The 17488-nt window shown below is 61.3% G+C and overlaps 1 protein-coding gene across 4 annotated transcripts in view; it reads right to left on the bottom strand.

Annotated features, from left to right (window-relative positions):
* MGRN1 (mahogunin ring finger 1) overlaps positions 1–17488 on the bottom strand; it is a 37140-nt gene that overhangs the window by 6000 nt on the left and 13652 nt on the right. For 2 of the 4 annotated variants that reach the window (XM_069570107.1, XM_069570105.1), the window contains exons 3-13: positions 16129–16217; positions 15340–15486; positions 14051–14168; positions 9993–10059; positions 9534–9583; positions 7925–7972; positions 6601–6669; positions 5848–6007; positions 4020–4129; positions 1949–2014; positions 308–546 (exon numbers count right to left, since the gene is read on the bottom strand). In XM_069570107.1, the coding sequence (XP_069426208.1) occupies positions 308–546; positions 1949–2014; positions 4020–4129; positions 5848–6007; positions 6601–6669; positions 7925–7972; positions 9534–9583; positions 9993–10059; positions 14051–14168; positions 15340–15486; positions 16129–16217 (1163 nt within the window). The remainder of the gene's footprint in view (positions 1–307; positions 547–1948; positions 2015–4019; positions 4130–5847; positions 6008–6600; positions 6670–7924; positions 7973–9533; positions 9584–9992; positions 10060–14050; positions 14169–15339; positions 15487–16128; positions 16218–17488) is intronic. The other 2 variants (XM_069570108.1, XM_069570106.1) reach the window with 1 other exon arrangement.

The following is a 17488-nucleotide window of genomic DNA, read 5'->3' as shown; positions in this document are numbered from 1 at the left end:
ACAAGCCCGTGGCCTCCCCAGTCTTTGGAGCCGCTCTGTGACACACAGAAGGCGCTGGGGCTGTGGGAGTTCTACAGAACCTGTGCCTCCTTCATACTCTTCTAGAAAACCCGTGAGCGTCTGAGAAAAACTGAGCCCAGCAGGGCGGGTCACCAGCACCTCCACGGGCGGCCCGGAGGACCCATGACTGACCCGCGGCCAGGCCCCGGGCACGTGGCCCCCGGCTCGCAGTGGGGCAGGCGGGGTGGGGGCGGTGCAGCTGGCAGGGCCGCATGCCGCCGCAGGGGGCTGCCGGTGCCCGGCTCACCTGTCAGGGGACTTGCTCCGGGGCTTGCCCTTCTGCAGGCTGCTTTCCACCATCCGATCGATCCCAGCAAGTGGACAGCTGGCCTGCGACAGGCCGTCTGAGACGCCCGAGTAGGTGATCTCCTCGTAGAGGGGAGCCGTGGGAGCGGCTGGGGGGATGGCTGGGGGCACCGCCCGAAGGCCATTGAGCGCCTCGAGCAAGGAGATGGGCTCGTAGCCGGGCGGGATGCCGTCGGCGCTCTGTGGAGGGAGTGGGGGTGAGGGACCAGCCGGCCAGGCGCCCGCCCACTGCCCACGGTGCCCCCGAGACGGTCTGCTCCCCAGAGCCTGCTCTCTGACCGTCCCCCGACCACTCCACCTTCCAGGGTCTTGTCCCCCACCCTCGGGGGGCACCCCTGCCCAGGGAGGCCTCGGCCATCAGCCGTGGCCCTGGACATCCAAGTGTCCGTGTGGTGCCCAGCATGGAGGCAGAGAAGGCGTCCAGAAGGCCACCCGCTCCGGCCTCGGCCAGCCCCTGCCTGGCTTTCTGCTCCTGCCTGGTGGGCGCAGAGCGTGGGGGGCGCAGTTAGTAAGAGGAAGGGCCGGAGCAGGAGGGCAGCAAAGCCGTGGGAGAAGCCGCTGGGAGGGCGCGGTCCAGGCCAAGAGGACCCGCTCGACACGGGTCGGGCCCAGAGACCTTACGGGGCTGCGCAAGCACTGCTGGGCCAACACGGGCTCCCGGGAGTCTAATGGGCCCAAGACTGGTACTGCCCACGCTGGGAGGATCCAACCAACGGGCTAAGTTCAGGGCTAAAGGCGAAGGGAGCGGGAGGCCAGGCGCCGGGGCTGTTAGTTGGGCTGCCAGGGCTGCAGGTGGGACGGCCACCTGCCATCAGCTTGTGAGCGAGGTGAAGGGCAGTGTGCTCTCCTCAGAGGCCCTGCCTGCCCCGCTGACCTACAAGAGGTGACAGGGTGAACCTGGGGGCAGGGCGGGCAGAGGAGCCGGCTGGGGCTTCCTGTCCTCAGCGGCCACCTCTGGGCCACCTGGGACCATGGTGCCTGCGTCTGCTCCCAGGCTGCCTGCAGGTTCAAGTTATTACTCTAATCTCCCTCGCCCCTCGGAACAGGGAGGAGAAAAGGAAATCTCTGTGTCTAAGCTGACCTTCGGGGACCCTGACTCTCTGCCTTTTACCAAGGGGCGGGGGGGGGGTCCAGGCAGAGGCCCGGCCCGGCAGCTACTCACTACCTGCCCCCTGCCTGCCCCCACCCCGAGATGCAGGGAAAATGAGAGAAATACGAGTGTTGGCCCGCAGGGCAGGGGTGCAGGGCGAGCAAGCGTGAGGGACATTCGCAACAAGAGCGGCAGCCTTAGTTCCACCTCCGACGTCATTCCACTGCCAGCAAGAAAAAAAAGGGAAACAGGGCACTCGGGAGAAAGCAGAGCTGGCGAGAGGGGTGCCGGGGCTTCGTGCCGACAGACCTTGTGTTCTGCTTGTTCCACAAAACTCCCTTCCTGGGCGGGCACGCCGGGACTGGGGATAGTGGGTCTGACAGGTTAAAGGAACTGGACACACTGGCCTGGGGTGAAAGTGCGTGCCCGTTCCGTCACTGCAGTCATCGGGGCACGGGGCAGAGACGAAGCCACGGGGCCAGACACACTTACTGTTTCCCCTTTAGGTTTCTTGCTGGCCAGGGAGGCGGGGTGCGACTTTGATTTTTTAAAGGGACACTGTCAAGATAAAAATCATAGGTTTTACCGCTGCCACCCCCCGTGCGGCGCCGAGTGGGCTGGACGGGGTCTCCCTGGCCTTCTGGCCTCCGGGCAGGCCGGGAGCCAGCGCTTTGCAAACTCTACCAGCCTCTGAGCCGCCCGCGGGGACCTGCCTGAGCACAGGTTCTACCTCGGGGCCTGGGTAGGCTGGGCCTGTGCGTCCTCTTGGCACTGGAGGAGCCAGTGCCTGTCCCCAGCGGCCACTCCTGGTTTGGGCCAACCCCCACCCCCTGCCAAGCAGCAGGTCCTGGCTGGGGCAGGCAAGACAGCGGCCAAGCACGCCCCACGAGGGGGCCCAGCTGGGCACAGAGAAGGGAGCTGGAGGCCCCAACACGGCCTGGTCGACTCATTGCCAAGCCTGACTCCTAAAGATGGAGTTAAAGCCTCCGATCGCTCCCACTCAGTGCTGATCTTAAGATTCACTGCAGAAAATGGCTCATGTGGGCTCTGGTACTTCGTGGAAACTGCTCGCGCAGGGAACGTGGTAGAGAATGAGGGCCCCTTACTTGGGATCATAACCTCCAGAGAGGGCTGCGCTAGCCCTCGGGAGCGTGCAACGTTAACCATCCATGCCCTGGGCTGCCCTGCACTGTGGGAGGTGCTTCAGCCCTTCCACAGTGAGAGGGACAAACACGGGAGGGTCCCACCTGACCCTCGGACACCAGGGCAGAAATCGGGAGCAGCGGCAGTAAGAACCCACTGCCTGAGCGCACCCTCCATGGAGCAGCCAGCCTCCTGCCTCGGGGTGGGAACCTCAGCACCGTTCTCCCCACCAGCAACATGGGTGGTGCTGGAGAAGGTGCTCACTGCTCTGAAATAAAGTCTACCGTTAAACGGCCGAGGGCCTGGTTTCAGAGCTGGAAGCCCTGGTGCCTACAGGCCTAGCAGGATAAGCAGTGTGGCTGGCCCGGGACAGTGGGGAGATGGGCATCCTTGCCCCTGATCCAGGGGCACACAGCACCTTAAGATACTGAAAGACTTAAACAGCGGCCCAGTTCTCAAACACTGGGGCAGAACTCGTCACACCTGCTGGCCCAGGGCAGGCACCGTCTGTGGGGATGCCAGGCCGGGCAGTGTTGGCTTGTCTCCCTTTCAGAGTGCTGGCAGGGCCTCTGAGAATCACGGGATCCAAACAACTCAGTCGAGAGCCAAGAAAACAGGCTCAGAAGCTGACAACGCTCAAAGCCAGTGGGGACCCGGAAGCCGGGCCTGCCCCACGTCCCTCCTCCATCTTTTGTCTCTCTGCCCACCTCGGCGACCCCCGAACCCCTGCCCCGTCTGTGTGTCTCTCCACACTTCCCTCTGCTTCTCCACCTGCCCTTCTCTCAGCACCGCCCTGTCAACCTTCATCCCCATCTGCCCATGTCTCTGTGTTTCTGTGTCTGTCTCCCTCCCCGTCTCTCGAGGTCCCTGAAGCCTGGTCTAACTCCCCCCGTCCGCTGCAGCAAGGTCTGACCCACGGTTTCTCGGGAGCAGGTGCGGCGGACGGCTGCGGGTGCCCTCCTGTGTGCCTGGGCAGGGGCTGGGAGGGCAGGGAGCAGGTGAGGATGCGCCACTGCCGCCCTTCGGAGGAGAACTCCCTTCCTGAGAGCACACAATGCCCCTGGCTGTCTGGTGTGGTGGAGCAGAGGTGACTGACACCACGACTCAGACTCAGCCAAAGGTCACCTGCGTCTCAGAACCTTGCTATTGGTAGAAGCAACGTCCTCGGGGCAGCCGGCACTCACGGGGCCGGGGTCGACCCCCCGAACTCAGCCTCACCGCTGCCCCCTGGGACCAGGCAGGTGAGCCAGGGGCCCCAAAAGCTGGCAGGGCACGGCCCTAAGGGCAGAGCCTGGGCAGCCTGCTGCTGCCCCACCAGCCCCACCAGGAGCCCTCTCTGCCCGAACGTGAGGGCGGGGCTTCTCACAGGCCCCCACCCCCGCCCTCTCCAGCTCCAGCACAGAAAGGAAGATGCACTCACAGAATGCTCGTCATGGTCCATGCTCTGGGCCAAAACAGGGCTGAAGGAGATGGGGGACAGGGCCCCCGGCTTCTTGCGCACCGCCCGGATCTGCAGAAGAGCTCGGAACGCTGCGGGGGAGGGAGGGGTTCAGATCACGTGGGGGCAGCACTCTGAGACCCTGCTGAGCTTTGGGGACCCTGACGACCACCCACCCTGCAGTGATCCCGGGAGAGGCCCGGGTCAAGGTTAAAGGAGAAAAAAAAAAGAAGGGAAAGAATATAAGTAGATTCCTCCCTGTAGGAAGCCAGAGGCTCCAGGGAAACATACCACCTTCTTGGAATTGAATATAAGAATGAATCCCTAAAGACCATGATTCTCAGACACGAGGAATTTCAGTCAGTCCAATACAGCTGATGAAACATAACCACCATTATATTTTAGTTTTCAGGTGGATGAAGAATTTGTTTTGTGAAAAGTACAGTAGTCATGAAATAGTACTTGTTATTGAAAATGAAACAAATGATTTAATCACAACAAAAGCCTTCAAAATGCCCTGCCCTGGTCTCCTCTGACTGTATATACAAACAACTGAACGCCTTTAAGCTGGAATGTAATTCACTAAAAACAAAAGTAAATCCAGTTGGGAAACAAAGTAAAACGGCATGTTATTAATCCTTACTGAATGTAAGTTAGGTTTTTTAATATGCTAAACGATTTCATAGGGCAAAGAGCACCTAGTTACAAAGACCAATTTGCATTAAAAAATAAAACACTGGACTTTTTTTTTTTTTTTATACCAGGCTTCAGGGCACCCACCAGTCTGTGGGATCTCAGTCCCCACCAGGGATTAAACCTGGGTCCCAGCAGTGAAAGCCTGGAGCTCTAACCACTAGGACACCAGGGAACTCCCTGAGCTTTGCTATTTGTAAATCACACTTTCTTTTTCTCTCCCAGGGTTTCCCAAGGCCATGAATATCGATTAACTGCTCTGAAGCATGATTTTAACGTAGCTATAAACTATCCAACAAAAGAGCTTTATAGCGGACAGTCACTGACCAAAGAACTAAACACAACAATAAAAACATGTTTTCACGACCCGAATTTCAAACCTACCCATGCACTGCTTCCGAAAGCAACAATACACCTGACAGCCACCTATGACTGAAAAAAGGGGCCATCCTTTGTTTATTCAGAGAGAATGTCCCGCCGCGGCCACACGAGGGCGCCCTCACTGCCCACACCCAGCACCCACTGGGACCCGGCCAGGACCCGAGACACCAGCAGGACCCACGCCCTGAGGACGCTCCTTCTCTGCTGGAGGATGGATGTTTTACTCAAAATTCGGCCTGATGTGACAACCTTTTCCAGATGCTCCAGGAAACCAAATTTAACTCCGTGATCATTTACACCCAGCACATTTTCCACTTTATTGTTGTGTCTTATCAGACTCATTTGAAAAGACCCTGATGCTGGGAAAGACTTAGCAGCAGCAGCAGCTGGCAAAGATTGAAGGTGGAAGAAGGGGATGGCAGAGGATGAGATGGTTGGATGCCATCACCAACTCGATGGACATGAGTTTGAATAAGCTCCAGGAGTTGGTGATGGAGGCCTGGCGTGCTTCGGTCCGTGGGGTCGCAGAGTCGGACACGACTGAGCAACTGAACTGAACTGAACTGCTGAGTCTGTCCCATGTACTCCTTGAGAAGCTCTGAGTCGCTGATCGCGTCTCGGCAGCTCCCTGCACACACCGGCCGCCAGTCCCTCCTGGACCGGGTCCGACCTCCCCAGCGGTGCTGGCCGTGACTGCGGGGGCCCTGCCTGTGCCGCCCCCGCCTGCCCCACTCACGCAGCCGGCAGATGGGGCAGTTGCTGGCCTGGTAGCGCAGCGTGTCCGCACAGGAGTTGCAGAGGCAGAGGTGGCGGCAGGGCAGGATCAGCGTGTCCCGGAGGTCAGACAGGCACACCACGCACTCGCTACTGTTGTCGCTGTTCTCCTCATCCGAGGGCTGCGGGGACACGAGGCGCCCAGGGTCAGTGGCTCCCGAGGCCAGAGGTCAGACGCTGGGGACCTTCCCCTCGGGGGGCTGCGGGGGCCAAGGGAAGCCCCCGGGGGCAGAGGAAGGTCACCGAGGAGCAGGGCGTCCCCCCATCTACCCCCCAAATAGAGAGGACTCAGGTCTCCTGTTGCCCACAATTGAGGGGGTCTGTGCCCCCACACCCAGGCTCTATGGGCCGCCAGGCTCCCCTCACGGATGTCACACCCCGAGCTGAGCCGCTGCTGTGAGGGGGGAAAGGCCAGGGCCACCTGGGCAAGGTCTGGGGGCAGGAGCCGGCCCGGCGTCCCAGGCTGCCCCGACAGCCGGAGCCCAGTGATGGGAGGAGGCAGCGCATGTGCTGGAAAAAGGACAAAACGTCCCACAGACTCTGATAACTCAAGAATGAAGGAAAAGCGATGGAGCCGGGGTCCTGGGGCCTCCAGGGGAAGGCACGGCAGGGCCCTGGCCAGGATGGGGGCCCAGGCAGGTCACCACCTCCGAGCAGCCAGCGGAGCGCGGGGGGCACGCTGGCCTGGCCTGCCCGTGGGGCCGCGAGCACGCACCTTGGTCTCCTGGTTGTTCTTGTTCTCAATGCCATAGATCTCCTGCAGCAGGTAGCTAACCCGGTCCACCTGCAGGGCACAGCGGTCTCTGGGCACTCACCTCCCCCCGCCCAAGAGCTCCTCTGCAACCCCCAGCCCGACACCCACTCCCAGGGGCCGGGCTCAGGTCCTGGGGGCAGGCGTGGGCGTCCGCTCTGTCCAACCCCCGTCCCCCGCAGGGAACAGATACTGCTGGAGACGGGCAGGGTAAGGTGCCCACAGGAAGCATGGACACTGGGTTCGGCCAGGCCCTGCCCAGCCCGGATGGCGTGGAGCCAAGCTCTACTGGGCCTGGTGACCACACTTTCTGCTCACCTTATCAGGCCCAACCCCACAGGAAAACGACTCTGGACCCTCCTGTCACCCCTCCCGCCCAAGACTGACCAGAGTCAGGCCTCAAGCAGACTACGTTTCAGGGTGGCCTGAGTTGCTGCATTTCCCACCACACAGACCACAAAGACCCTCCTGAGAGCCATGGTGTGCCAGTCAGCTCTCCCGAAACCCATGCCTGGACCACCACTGGGGTCTCCTGCCCTCCAGCCACCTCCAGGCGTTGGCCCTGCCAGGGTTCTCTCGAGCCCTCTCTTAAAAAACTGGCCACCGCCAGCCCCGGGCCGTGGCTGACACGCCTGAGCAGCGGCATACAAGGGCAACCTGATCATCAGGGCTCTGGAGAAAGACCCCACTGGGGCCACGGTTAGACTAGCCTCTAGGCTCGGCTCAGGGGGCCCTGGCCTCTAAATCCTCACAGAACGCTCTGAAGCGGGAGGCCACCAGGGGTGATTCTTCCAGGGGCTGGAACATGGAGTTACTGACTCCAAAGAAAGGCCGTACTGGTCTATAGCTCCCATGGGTTCCAAGAGATTCCATCTTTGCCTTAAATACGGATCAAGTTGATTCAAGTCTTTATTCAACACGCAGGTCATTTCAGCAAATTGGAAGGAGGAAGGAGGAAAACTGCAGTGTTTCTTTCCTGATTTCTTCCTTCCTCCCCTCCCTCCCTCCCTTCTCTCCTTCTGTCCATTCACACGTTCAGCCAACGTTTACACAAGACTCAGGACTACAGTGGCCAACGCAGATGCGTAGTGGGTACGCAGTACACGCAGACACACCCAGTGACTCTGACGCTGACTTCTGGAGCCCAGGGCCCACTGCAGCGGTGTCGCCAGCTAGTTCCGCAGCAGCCATGGCGGCCTCGCAGAATAACCCACAGAGACCACAGGGTCACGTGTGTGCACGAGTCTCAGATCTAAAGGGCTCCCGGTGTTCCCTCTGACAGACTTACGATTTGCTTCTGCTTTAAAGGCTTCACGGAGAAGCTGCCGTCCATGTGCTGCGGGGGGGAAAGACCCAGACGTTAACCCGGCCGTGCTCAGGCCCACCCTTGGTCAACCCACATCCCCGGCTCAAAAAAAGAAGGACCCCACAAAGACTTGAGAGTCAGGCCAGGGATTCTCAAATCAGCCCTCTGACCTGGCTTCGAAACTACCCGGAGAATCTTCTAAATATACTGCCGCCTGGGTTCCACCCTGATCTACAAAACCCAACTCTCCCTGGGTAGTTAGCTCTCGAGGAGGCTCAAGTTCACCATCAGCTGAGTCCCGACGATGGCGCCTCCCTAGGGCGGGAAGCAGCACTTGGGCTGCAGGAACTGAGACAGGTGGCTCCAGGCCTCAGAGAGCCTGGTCTGATCACGAAGACAGCACGAGGGCGTCACACGCCTGCTTCTGCAGGGAAGCCCAAAGCTCAGAACCGTGAGGACAAGCGGGTCGGGAGGGATCTGGGGAGCCACACTGCTCTGAGCCCACAGTTAATCAATCACAGAACCTGATCTGAGCTCCTGCTCCCCAAACACCCTTTCTGAGTCCACCGAGATCAGCACCTGGCCTTTTTTGAAAGCCTGGTAGGTTCTGAGCGAAGTTTCTAGTATACTGCACCCCAAAAATAAGGCCGTTTCTCACAGGGCTCTAAACGCAAAGCCCAGAACGGAATGTCTGCCAGCGACAGCCCATCTCCGGCCAGAGCAGACAGATGGCTAAACAGTCACCGTTCCCTCCGACCAGGCCAGCCTGAGTACAGCCAAGGGGCCCAGAGAGGGAGAGGGCTGTCCCTGCCCCCCACCAGAGGGGCCTCAGGCCGGCTGACTGACCCCCGGGGGCACCGGGAAAGGCCGGGATCGCAGGGAGGAGCCGGGCTCGCACGGGAGGCTCTCAGGGCTGGACACACGGCTGCGGGAGCCGGGGTCCAGCGGGACGTGCAGGTCTGAGCCCGGCGTCGTCATCGCGTCCTGCTCCTCGGCCACCCGGGCCACAGGCTGATGCTGAAATCTGCCCGGTGCTGGCCGATGTCCACAGGAGGCGGGGCTTGGCCGTGGCCTCTGCAATCAGGGGCCACGCCCCACGACTTCCAGCAGGGCTCTCAGTGAGCAGGCACCCTGTCCCAACACTGCCAGGCCCTTGCTCGCTGCATGCATGGATACACGGAACTGCCTGGCCCCCAGGAACACGGCCGGCAAGAGGACCATCCTGAGACCCTGAGACTCCCTCGTGCAGAGTTGGCAGTGAAAGTGACCGTAAGTTCCCCCACTACACACTGAACACATACATGAACAGCCAGGGCCTAGACTCGGGTCTGGGTGGGAAGAAAGGGACAAACACCTAAGCTCAAACACGTGTAATGCCAGTAAGTGAATCCTTCCATGTAAATGGTCTTATTCTATGTGGGCACCCCGAACTCGGGGCCCCCAGGAGGGCATGAGCCTCACATCTAGGGCCGCGCCAGGCAGACAACAGACCCTCGGCCACCCTGCCAGCATTCACTGGGCGCCTACTGTGTGCAGGACATGACGGTAAATAAGAGGTCAGCAGGGCAGTAAGGAGCAGGACGGGACTTACCTTTTCGAAGGCGGCCAAGAGCACATGGGCGTGGCCGGTCACTTCCACGACTGCCCGGGAGAGAGGAGGGTGGTCAGAGCCGGCCTCCGCCGCCCCGACCCCAGCCCTGGGCTTCTTCTCTCCAGACAGCGCTTCCCCAGCTCACAGCCTGCACGTGGAGCCCACCCCTCCGGGGACCCCGTGGCCCACAGCAGCGGAAGGTGGCGGTTGGCGTGGTCCGGGGGCTGACAGCCTTCGCAGCTCCCCCGCGGGGTGGATGCCAGCACCGCTGGCCTGTCTGCCCTGGGATCCACCCTGGGGGAGCGGGGTCGGCACCGCCCGCGGCCGACAGGGGGCCTAGAACCCTCAGCCTGCTGAGCCACATGGGCACTCTCTCTGGACCGAACCCCCCCGCCCCCGACGGATGGGGTAAGAAGGTCCTTGTGCCTGGAAGGGGTGTTGAGGGGAGATGCCACTCACCGTCCCCCTCATCCACCACGGCCTGGATGACCACTGGAAACACACCCCGGTCCAGGTCAAAGTTCAACTGAGGAGGGAAGGAGGGGACAGTGGTCAGAGCGAGCTGGACGGAGCGGGTGCCCTGAGTGGGGGCGTCGAGGCGGTGGGCCAGAGCACGCACAGGCGCCCGTTCCTCTCTGCAGGGAACGGAGTAAAAGGGCACGCCTGTGTTCTGCGTGTAACTCGGGGCCACTGGAGACGTCTGTACCACCTTTTCCAGAACGTCCTCACCCGCCCTCCCAGCCCCCGGACCTCCACACTGCCCACACGTGGCCCCCAACCCTGGACGGTGCCAGAAACAAAAGTGCTCGCGCCAGCCCCCTGCGGCAGGCGCCCCTGACACGGCAGCGTTGTCACAGTGTGTCCGCCACCCGGGGAGGCCCGGCCAGGCCGCACCGTCTCCCACACCTGCTCACGGACACTGGGTTGCGTGGGCCAGCCTCTGCCTGACCCCGGTGCACCTCCAGGCACTGGGTGCCGTGGCGACCCAGCATCTAACCTTGGGAAGAACAGCTCCCGCCTGGCCCAGCAGAGATGGACGCAGAGTGGACGAGCCCGTGTGGCTGTCTGGGCTTGCGGAAAGGGCTCCCCTCGCCGTCCCTCCCCTCCAGCTTAAACCTGCCTGCGATCCCCGCTGCCCACCACACTCCACCCAAGTGTCCACCCGGTGCAGCCCTGTATCTGCGCACCAGTGGGGTGTCACACGGAGCCAGTGGGGCATCACACAGAGCCCGCGTGGCGTCACACAGAGCCCGCGGGGCAGAGGCGCTTGGTGAACACATCTGCCTCAGGGTGGTGCCTGGCGGGTCCCCAGCTGCAGGGAAGCGGGGGGAGCCAGTGCTGGGACGGGGCAGATAGCACGGCCAGGTTCGGGTCTGGCTCTGCAGTGCCAGCCTCTGGTCCCAGTCCTGACCCAAAGACTATGAGCTGGGAGGGCACGCGGGCCACGGCTGGAGGATGGCACGTCCCCAAGCACCCTGGGACGCAGGTTGGGACCACACGTCTCCCCTGGTCCCAGGCTTCAGCTGAGAGCGTAGTCAGCTCAGCAGGGGCCCGCCCGTCCGGATGACATGGGACCCGGCACACAGCCATCCAGCTTTTCATGATTGATGCCAGTAGGTTCCTGATTTTCTTAAGCCAGACTGAGGGGCTTCTGCCGCTTGTGAACAAAGAAGCCCTGACAGAAACCCGGCTCTGACAGCCCCTGCAGCCTCCCTGGTGCTCCTGTGAGCACTCAGAGCCCAGAGCGCACGGCAGCGCCTAGCATGGGACATCTGTCCAACAGGGGGGCGCTGCAAACCCCGGGGGTGACGACACTGGCTGGTCCGGGGCTGAGCCAGCGGACTGGGGTGGTGACGACTGGGCACCTCGACCCCGCCACCCCCCAGACACCAGGACCCGGTTGAGGGGACCCAGGGAGCGTGGGCACCCAGAGAGCAAGAACCACCTCCCCTGAAACTCCTGCTCCCCAGAGCCAGAACCAGGCCTGCAGGGAGAGGACAGAGACATGCGCCCACCCAGAAGGTCTGCGGGAGATGGTTCTTTTCTTAAAATGCTTTTTGTCGAGCCAAATGGCATGTGGAATCTTAGTCCCCACCCAGGGATGGACCCGCACCCCCCTGCGGTGAAAGCACGGAGTCTTAACCACTGGGCCACCAGGGAAGTCCCTGGGGACGTGGGTTTTCAATGCGGGGGCAAGGCTTTCTTAGGGAAAACGGGGGCCAGGTTAGGAGCTGGAGAGCAACGAACACCAGAGGGAGCCCCGCTACACTCTGCTGTCACAGAGGAGCCACCAGACAAGGGTCTGCAAGCCCCAGGCCAGACAGACACGGGGAAATGTGGGAAGGAGAGCGGGGAGGGGAGGGGGAGACGCAGCTGTGACTAAAACCACCAGAGGCCCACAAGGAGCTGGTGGGGAAACTTTGAAGAAGCCCCACCAGCCACAAGGAGACCTGTAGGTTATCGACGTGGAAAGACCACATTGTGGTCCAGGAACAAAAGAAAACAACACACACGTGCGGCAGGCGGCCACGTAGGAAATCTCTACACCTTCCTCTTACTTTTGTTGTGAACCTAAAATCACTCTAAAAAAGCCTTTAAACAGCAAACTAAAACAAAGATAAATGAAAATACACATCTAAAGACTTGCGTGCAAACATTCACGGCACCATCATTCATGGCAGCCAAAAGGTGGAAGCCACCCCCATATCCATCACCAGCTAGTGAACGGACAAACAAAACGAGGTCGCATCCATCCAGCGGGACGCTATGCGGTCACACAAAGGGATGAAGAACCGACATATGCTACAATGTGGATACAACATGGACAAGCCTTGAAGACGTGACGCTGAGTGACAGAAGCCAGACACCAACGGTCACGTTCATGAGAAATGTCCAGGAGAGACAAATCCAAAGAGACAGGAAGCGGACGAGTGGATGCCGGGGGCTGGAGGAGCGGGGCGGGACTGCTAACGGGCAGAGGGTTTCTCTTGGGGGCAACGATCATGTTCTGGAGCCAGTAAGGCAGTGACGACGGCCACACAAGTCTGAAAACAGTAAATTCCATCCAACCGTACACAAGCTTCCCAGGCGGCGCTGGTGGTAAAGAACCTGCCTGCCAGTGCAGGAGACGTAAAGAGATGCGGGTTCGATCCCTGGGCTGGGGAGATCCCCTGGAGGAGAGCATGGCAACCCACTCCAGTGTTCTTGTCTGGAGAATCCCATGGACAGAGGAGCCTGGAGGGCTACACTCCATGGGGTTGCAAAGAGTCAGACACGACTGAAGCGACTTAGCACACGTGAATATTGTTATAATCTTTAAATAAGCAACCCTGGGGGGAAATGGCTTAAAAGGGAGGACGGCCAGGTCTCGGACACCACAGGCCCACGGCCGCGTCTGGAGGCTCCGTCAGTGTCCCTACTGCAGCAAGGGATGCTCCTGATGCTGGGCGAGTGGGGGCCAGGAACGGTGTCCCCACCAGAACCCAAGTGTCAACAGCGCCGAGGCTGAGAAACCCCGGCACGAAGGAGAAGCCCGGGTTTGGTGCCAGAGTATCTGTCCCGTCCCTAATGCCTGCTGACAATGTCCCTCAGCAGGCAAGGACGTCACGCCAGGACGTGACGGCATGGCTCTGTTCCCCATATAGCCTAACTTCTGGAACCTTCTATTTATGGCAGAGCTGAGCCGTTTCCCAGCTACAGCGATGACTGATGAAAGTTCCACTTAAAAACAATACACGTAACAGAAGGGGGCATGGGCATGACTGCGAGCGGGCGCAGGGCTTCCCTCCAGGTGCTGAGAATGTCCCAGAACTGCCCGACGGTCATGCCCTGTGAGCTGTCTGTCACTGACGTAAGCCTGTGCTGTGTGTATTTTATCACGGTACAAAATGTGTGCAAGGGGCCCTGCCTGGCAGTCCAGTGGTTACGACTCTGCATTTCCGATGAAGGGGGCACAGGTTGAACCCTGGTCAGGGAACCAAAATCTCACACACTGCACAGCGCGACCAAAGCAAGCAAACAAACAGAACCACATGTAGGGAAAACTGAGCCGATTCCACAGGCTGCACAGCGCGACCAAAGTAAACAGACAGAACCCACATGTAGGGAAAACTGAGCCGATTCCAGGGACTTGTTAGCTGAGGAGATCAGATAAGGAGAGATGAGGGCAGGGTCCCAGGATAGCAGTGCTGGACAGGCTGACTGTCCACGCCCTGGACCCTCCCGGCCACATGCTGACAGGCCAGGGATGTGGTTCCCCGACGCCCCGAGAGAGGAAAAGGGGGCGGCCCCGGGGAGCACTCAAGGCCAGCTTGGCATGCAGCCTCTCACAGCCGCAACCATCCAGTCCCAAAGCCCGGACCGACCATGCTCCACGGTCCAGGCACCTGGCGGGGTCCAGACCCCGGTCAGCAGCCACAGCTGATGCTTACCGACCACTGTAGAATCTGAGCAACAGGCCACTGCACTGGGCCCCTTCCCAGGGCAGGAATGCGGGGCCCAGCCAGGAGGCTCCTTACCTCGTCGTCCTTCCACTCGGAGAAGTCGATCTTGAAGGAGGGCAGCGAGAACTGCTGGCTCACACCGCGCTTATAGTGGACGGTCTCGGACTGCAAGGCTGGGCTCTTGGGGCTGTACCTGAAGGGGCCACATGAGAAAGGACGGTGAGACGCGCTGCCGGGCCCTGAGCCCGCACCTGCCAGCACCCGCTGCCTTCGCAGGCTGGGCTGCACCTCTGCAGGCAGCTTTCATGATTTGTGCGCTTTTCTGAATGAACGGGGGACAAAAAATGCAGTGACCCCCTTCCCCTGCCTCATGCTTGCTCCCGGCCACCTGCTTCTCTGCCCCATCTGCAACGGGGGAAGTCAAGGCATAATCACACCTGTAGGTGCAGAACTGTTTTTTAACACTCAGGCTGCACTCCACCTGCACCCTGCTCACGTGCCCGAAACTGTCCCACAGACATCACGGACACAGATGCCGCGTTCTCAGGACCCTGCGCGGGCTCCACCACAGTTCTACCCGAAACTGTCCCACAGACATCACGGACACAGATGCCGCGTTCTCAGGGCCCTGCGCAGGCTCCACCACAGTTCCACCCGAAACTGTCCCACAGACATCACGGACACAGATGCCGCGTTCTCAGGGCCCTGCGCGGGCTCCACCACAGTTCTACTCTGACTGAAGGGATCAGACCCCCGCTGGTGGACACCGGGCGGTCACCAGCATCTTACTATTCCAATATCTTGACGATGTGTGCGAGAACATCCCCCAGATAAACTCCCAGGAAAGAACAGCAGGGTCAGGCAGCACACACTCTTCCCATCCTAATAAAACCCTGGCTTCCCCTTCTGCAGGGGTCCCACACACGACCCTCACCTGCCTCTCTCCGCCCCACCCACACCCGCGGTCCCCGGGCCCTCGCTCCATCTCCAGGACAAAGGATACTCTCAAGGATCTTGGCGCGTCTGCTCTGACACTGGCCCTGGGGTGGGGGCGGGGGTGGAGAGGCTGCTGTTATGTGATCAGGGACTCAAAAGGCTGGGCTCTCAGCGCTGACCACTCCACCCCCGACCACATCTGGCCTCCGAGGGGACTCCTCCAGCAGGACGGGGGTGGGTATGTGTCCGCTGGCCCCGCCTGGGGCCCGGCCCTGCAGCATGGAGGCAGCGCCGTGGTCCTGCCTAAGTTGCAGACTTCGGACTCTCAGGGCCAGCGGGACCCTTATTTCAAATAAAACCTCCAACAGCTCAAGCACAGGACACAGACAAAGCAGAGCGCCTGGGCCCGGAGCCGCGGGGGGACTCACGCGGCAGTCCCGTTCAGGAACTCCTCCACTGCCTGGCAGTACACGGTGATGGCCACCCGGGCGTCGGCGTCGAAGGTGAACTCCAGGCTGTAGAGGACGCGGGGCTTCTCGCCGTCCTCAGTGGGGCTGTCGGTGCCATCCTTGTACCTGTGGGGGACGCGGAGCGACGGGGCAGGTGAGCGGCCACGCCTCCGGGGTGTCCCCACCCTGCAGGGGACAGGACTCCCCTCCCCCGGGGGCCCCGGAGGCAGGGGCCTGGCTGCGCCCCACCTTTTGGGGAACGTGGAGGCCATGCTGGGTTTGGAGGACGAGGCCCAACGTCACAGGGTCCCCCTTCCCTTGCCTCCTGCCCCAGAAAGGGAGGCTGATGAGTCCTCGTGGTTTGGGGACAGCCCAGGCGCCTCTGGTCTCCCAGGTTGGAGGTGGTTTCTCAGCCCCACGAGATCTGGGCTGCATCACCCAGGGTGGTGGGGGCGTCCTGGGAGCTGTGGGGTGCTCAGCAGCAACCCCGATTCCTGCCTGCCAGGGGGCCAGCAGGACCGCCCCCCGCCAGCCCCAGTTGTGACAACCAAGACTGTGCCCAGACCTGGCCCACAGCCCCAGGGCACAGTGGCCGGCTGAGACCCTGGGTTACAGGCTGCAGCGCCACAGGCTGAACCTGGTGGCCCTGCCCCACTGTTAGCCGGGGCAGCTCTGGATTCCAGGCCTGTTTCTGCAAGTGGGCGGGCGGGCCAGGAACCACTATCTCCCAGGCATAGGGCACCCCAGGGGCGGGGCGGGGGGACCCACCTCACGAGCCGGAGGGAGTCTTTGCGGATGTTCACCAGGCTCCTCAGCGTCTTCACAGGCTCGTGGGGTGCGGGCGTGACGTAAGGGAACTAGGAGGGAAAGAGAATTGCAGGGGAATCCAGGGCTCAGCAGAGGACAGAAAACAGGGCTTCACCGAGGCGATGGCCACAGCCCCGCCTGGTCACCCCCGGGCCCTCACGCCGACCGCAGGACAGCGCCACCCTCATCCGCATCCAAGGAATCCACAGGGGATGCAGCCAGCACGGGGCGCGGCTGGGACCAGAACCGCCCCACGGTGTCTGGGTCCCCAGTTCCGGGAAGGACCCTCCGCTGAGTCCCCGGGGCAGAGGTTAGGGCTGGGGCCAGGACAATGGTCAGTACAGATTCTGGCGGGGACACGTGCTCACACACACACACACACACACACACGCTCTAAGGCTGGCAGTCTCTGGAAGGCATGGGAGTGAGGTCAGTCTTGGAGACAGCACACTGAGTCTTGGGAAATGCTGTCACTGGGAGGCCAGGTACGGGCACCCAGCATTTTTGCATTAGCGCAGGTGACGCTACAGTGGTCTCGAGATGAAAGTCACACGGGAACGGGTCTGCAGGAGGCCTGCGAGCCAGGCCCTGGGTCTGAGCTGAGGCTGCAGAGACACAGAGGCAGGTCCTGCCTGCTGTCATGGACGCGGCGGGATGTGTGTGGTGGGGGGTGGGCAGCTCAGCAGCACATGGAGGCCCGCCGGCTCTGCGAGTGGGGGGCCGGCGCTCCGGGTCCCAGGCCCTCGACCCCCATCAGTTAAAAGAATCAAGACTCTGTGTCAACCAAAGGCGGCTCCACGGCTAAAACAGCCCACAACCCAGCAGCCTTAGGGGCCGAGTCACGGCTCCTGAGAGAGGGCCCCCGCCTGACCCCTCCCTGGTACTGGGGACCGTCACCTCAGGACACAAGCCCCAGGGCAGGTCCCTGCTCAGCAACCCTCTACGGCCCTCCTCCTCTTGCTTTCTACTCTCCATCCACTGAGCGCTCCCTGCTTCATCGTCTGCACCTCTTCTGCTAAACGGGGCAGGGTCTGTCCCCTGCCCCCAGCCCCTGGGAGAGTCCTGCGCACACAGCAGGTGCCCAACGGTGGAGAAGGAAGGGACAACAGCATGAGAAGTCACTTCTCCGGGGACTCGTGGGGGACTTGCAGAAACGGCGCTGGCCATCTTTCTGCGTTTCTGCTCGGGTCTTGTTTCTCGCCCACTACTCTACAGAACACGGACCTTCTTTTTCCTCTTTAAAGACAGTCACCCGTGGGGCCTGGGATGAGTCTCAGCCGTGTGGCCTCCGGGGGGCCCCGGGCCTCACGCACACGTCTCG

Source organism: Ovis canadensis, chromosome 24 (assembly GCF_042477335.2).
Source record: "Ovis canadensis isolate MfBH-ARS-UI-01 breed Bighorn chromosome 24, ARS-UI_OviCan_v2, whole genome shotgun sequence".
Classification (NCBI taxonomy): Eukaryota; Metazoa; Chordata; class Mammalia; order Artiodactyla; family Bovidae; genus Ovis; species Ovis canadensis.
The sequence above is the reverse complement of the archived record's forward strand: the minus strand, read 5'-3'. Positions and strand labels throughout refer to the sequence as shown.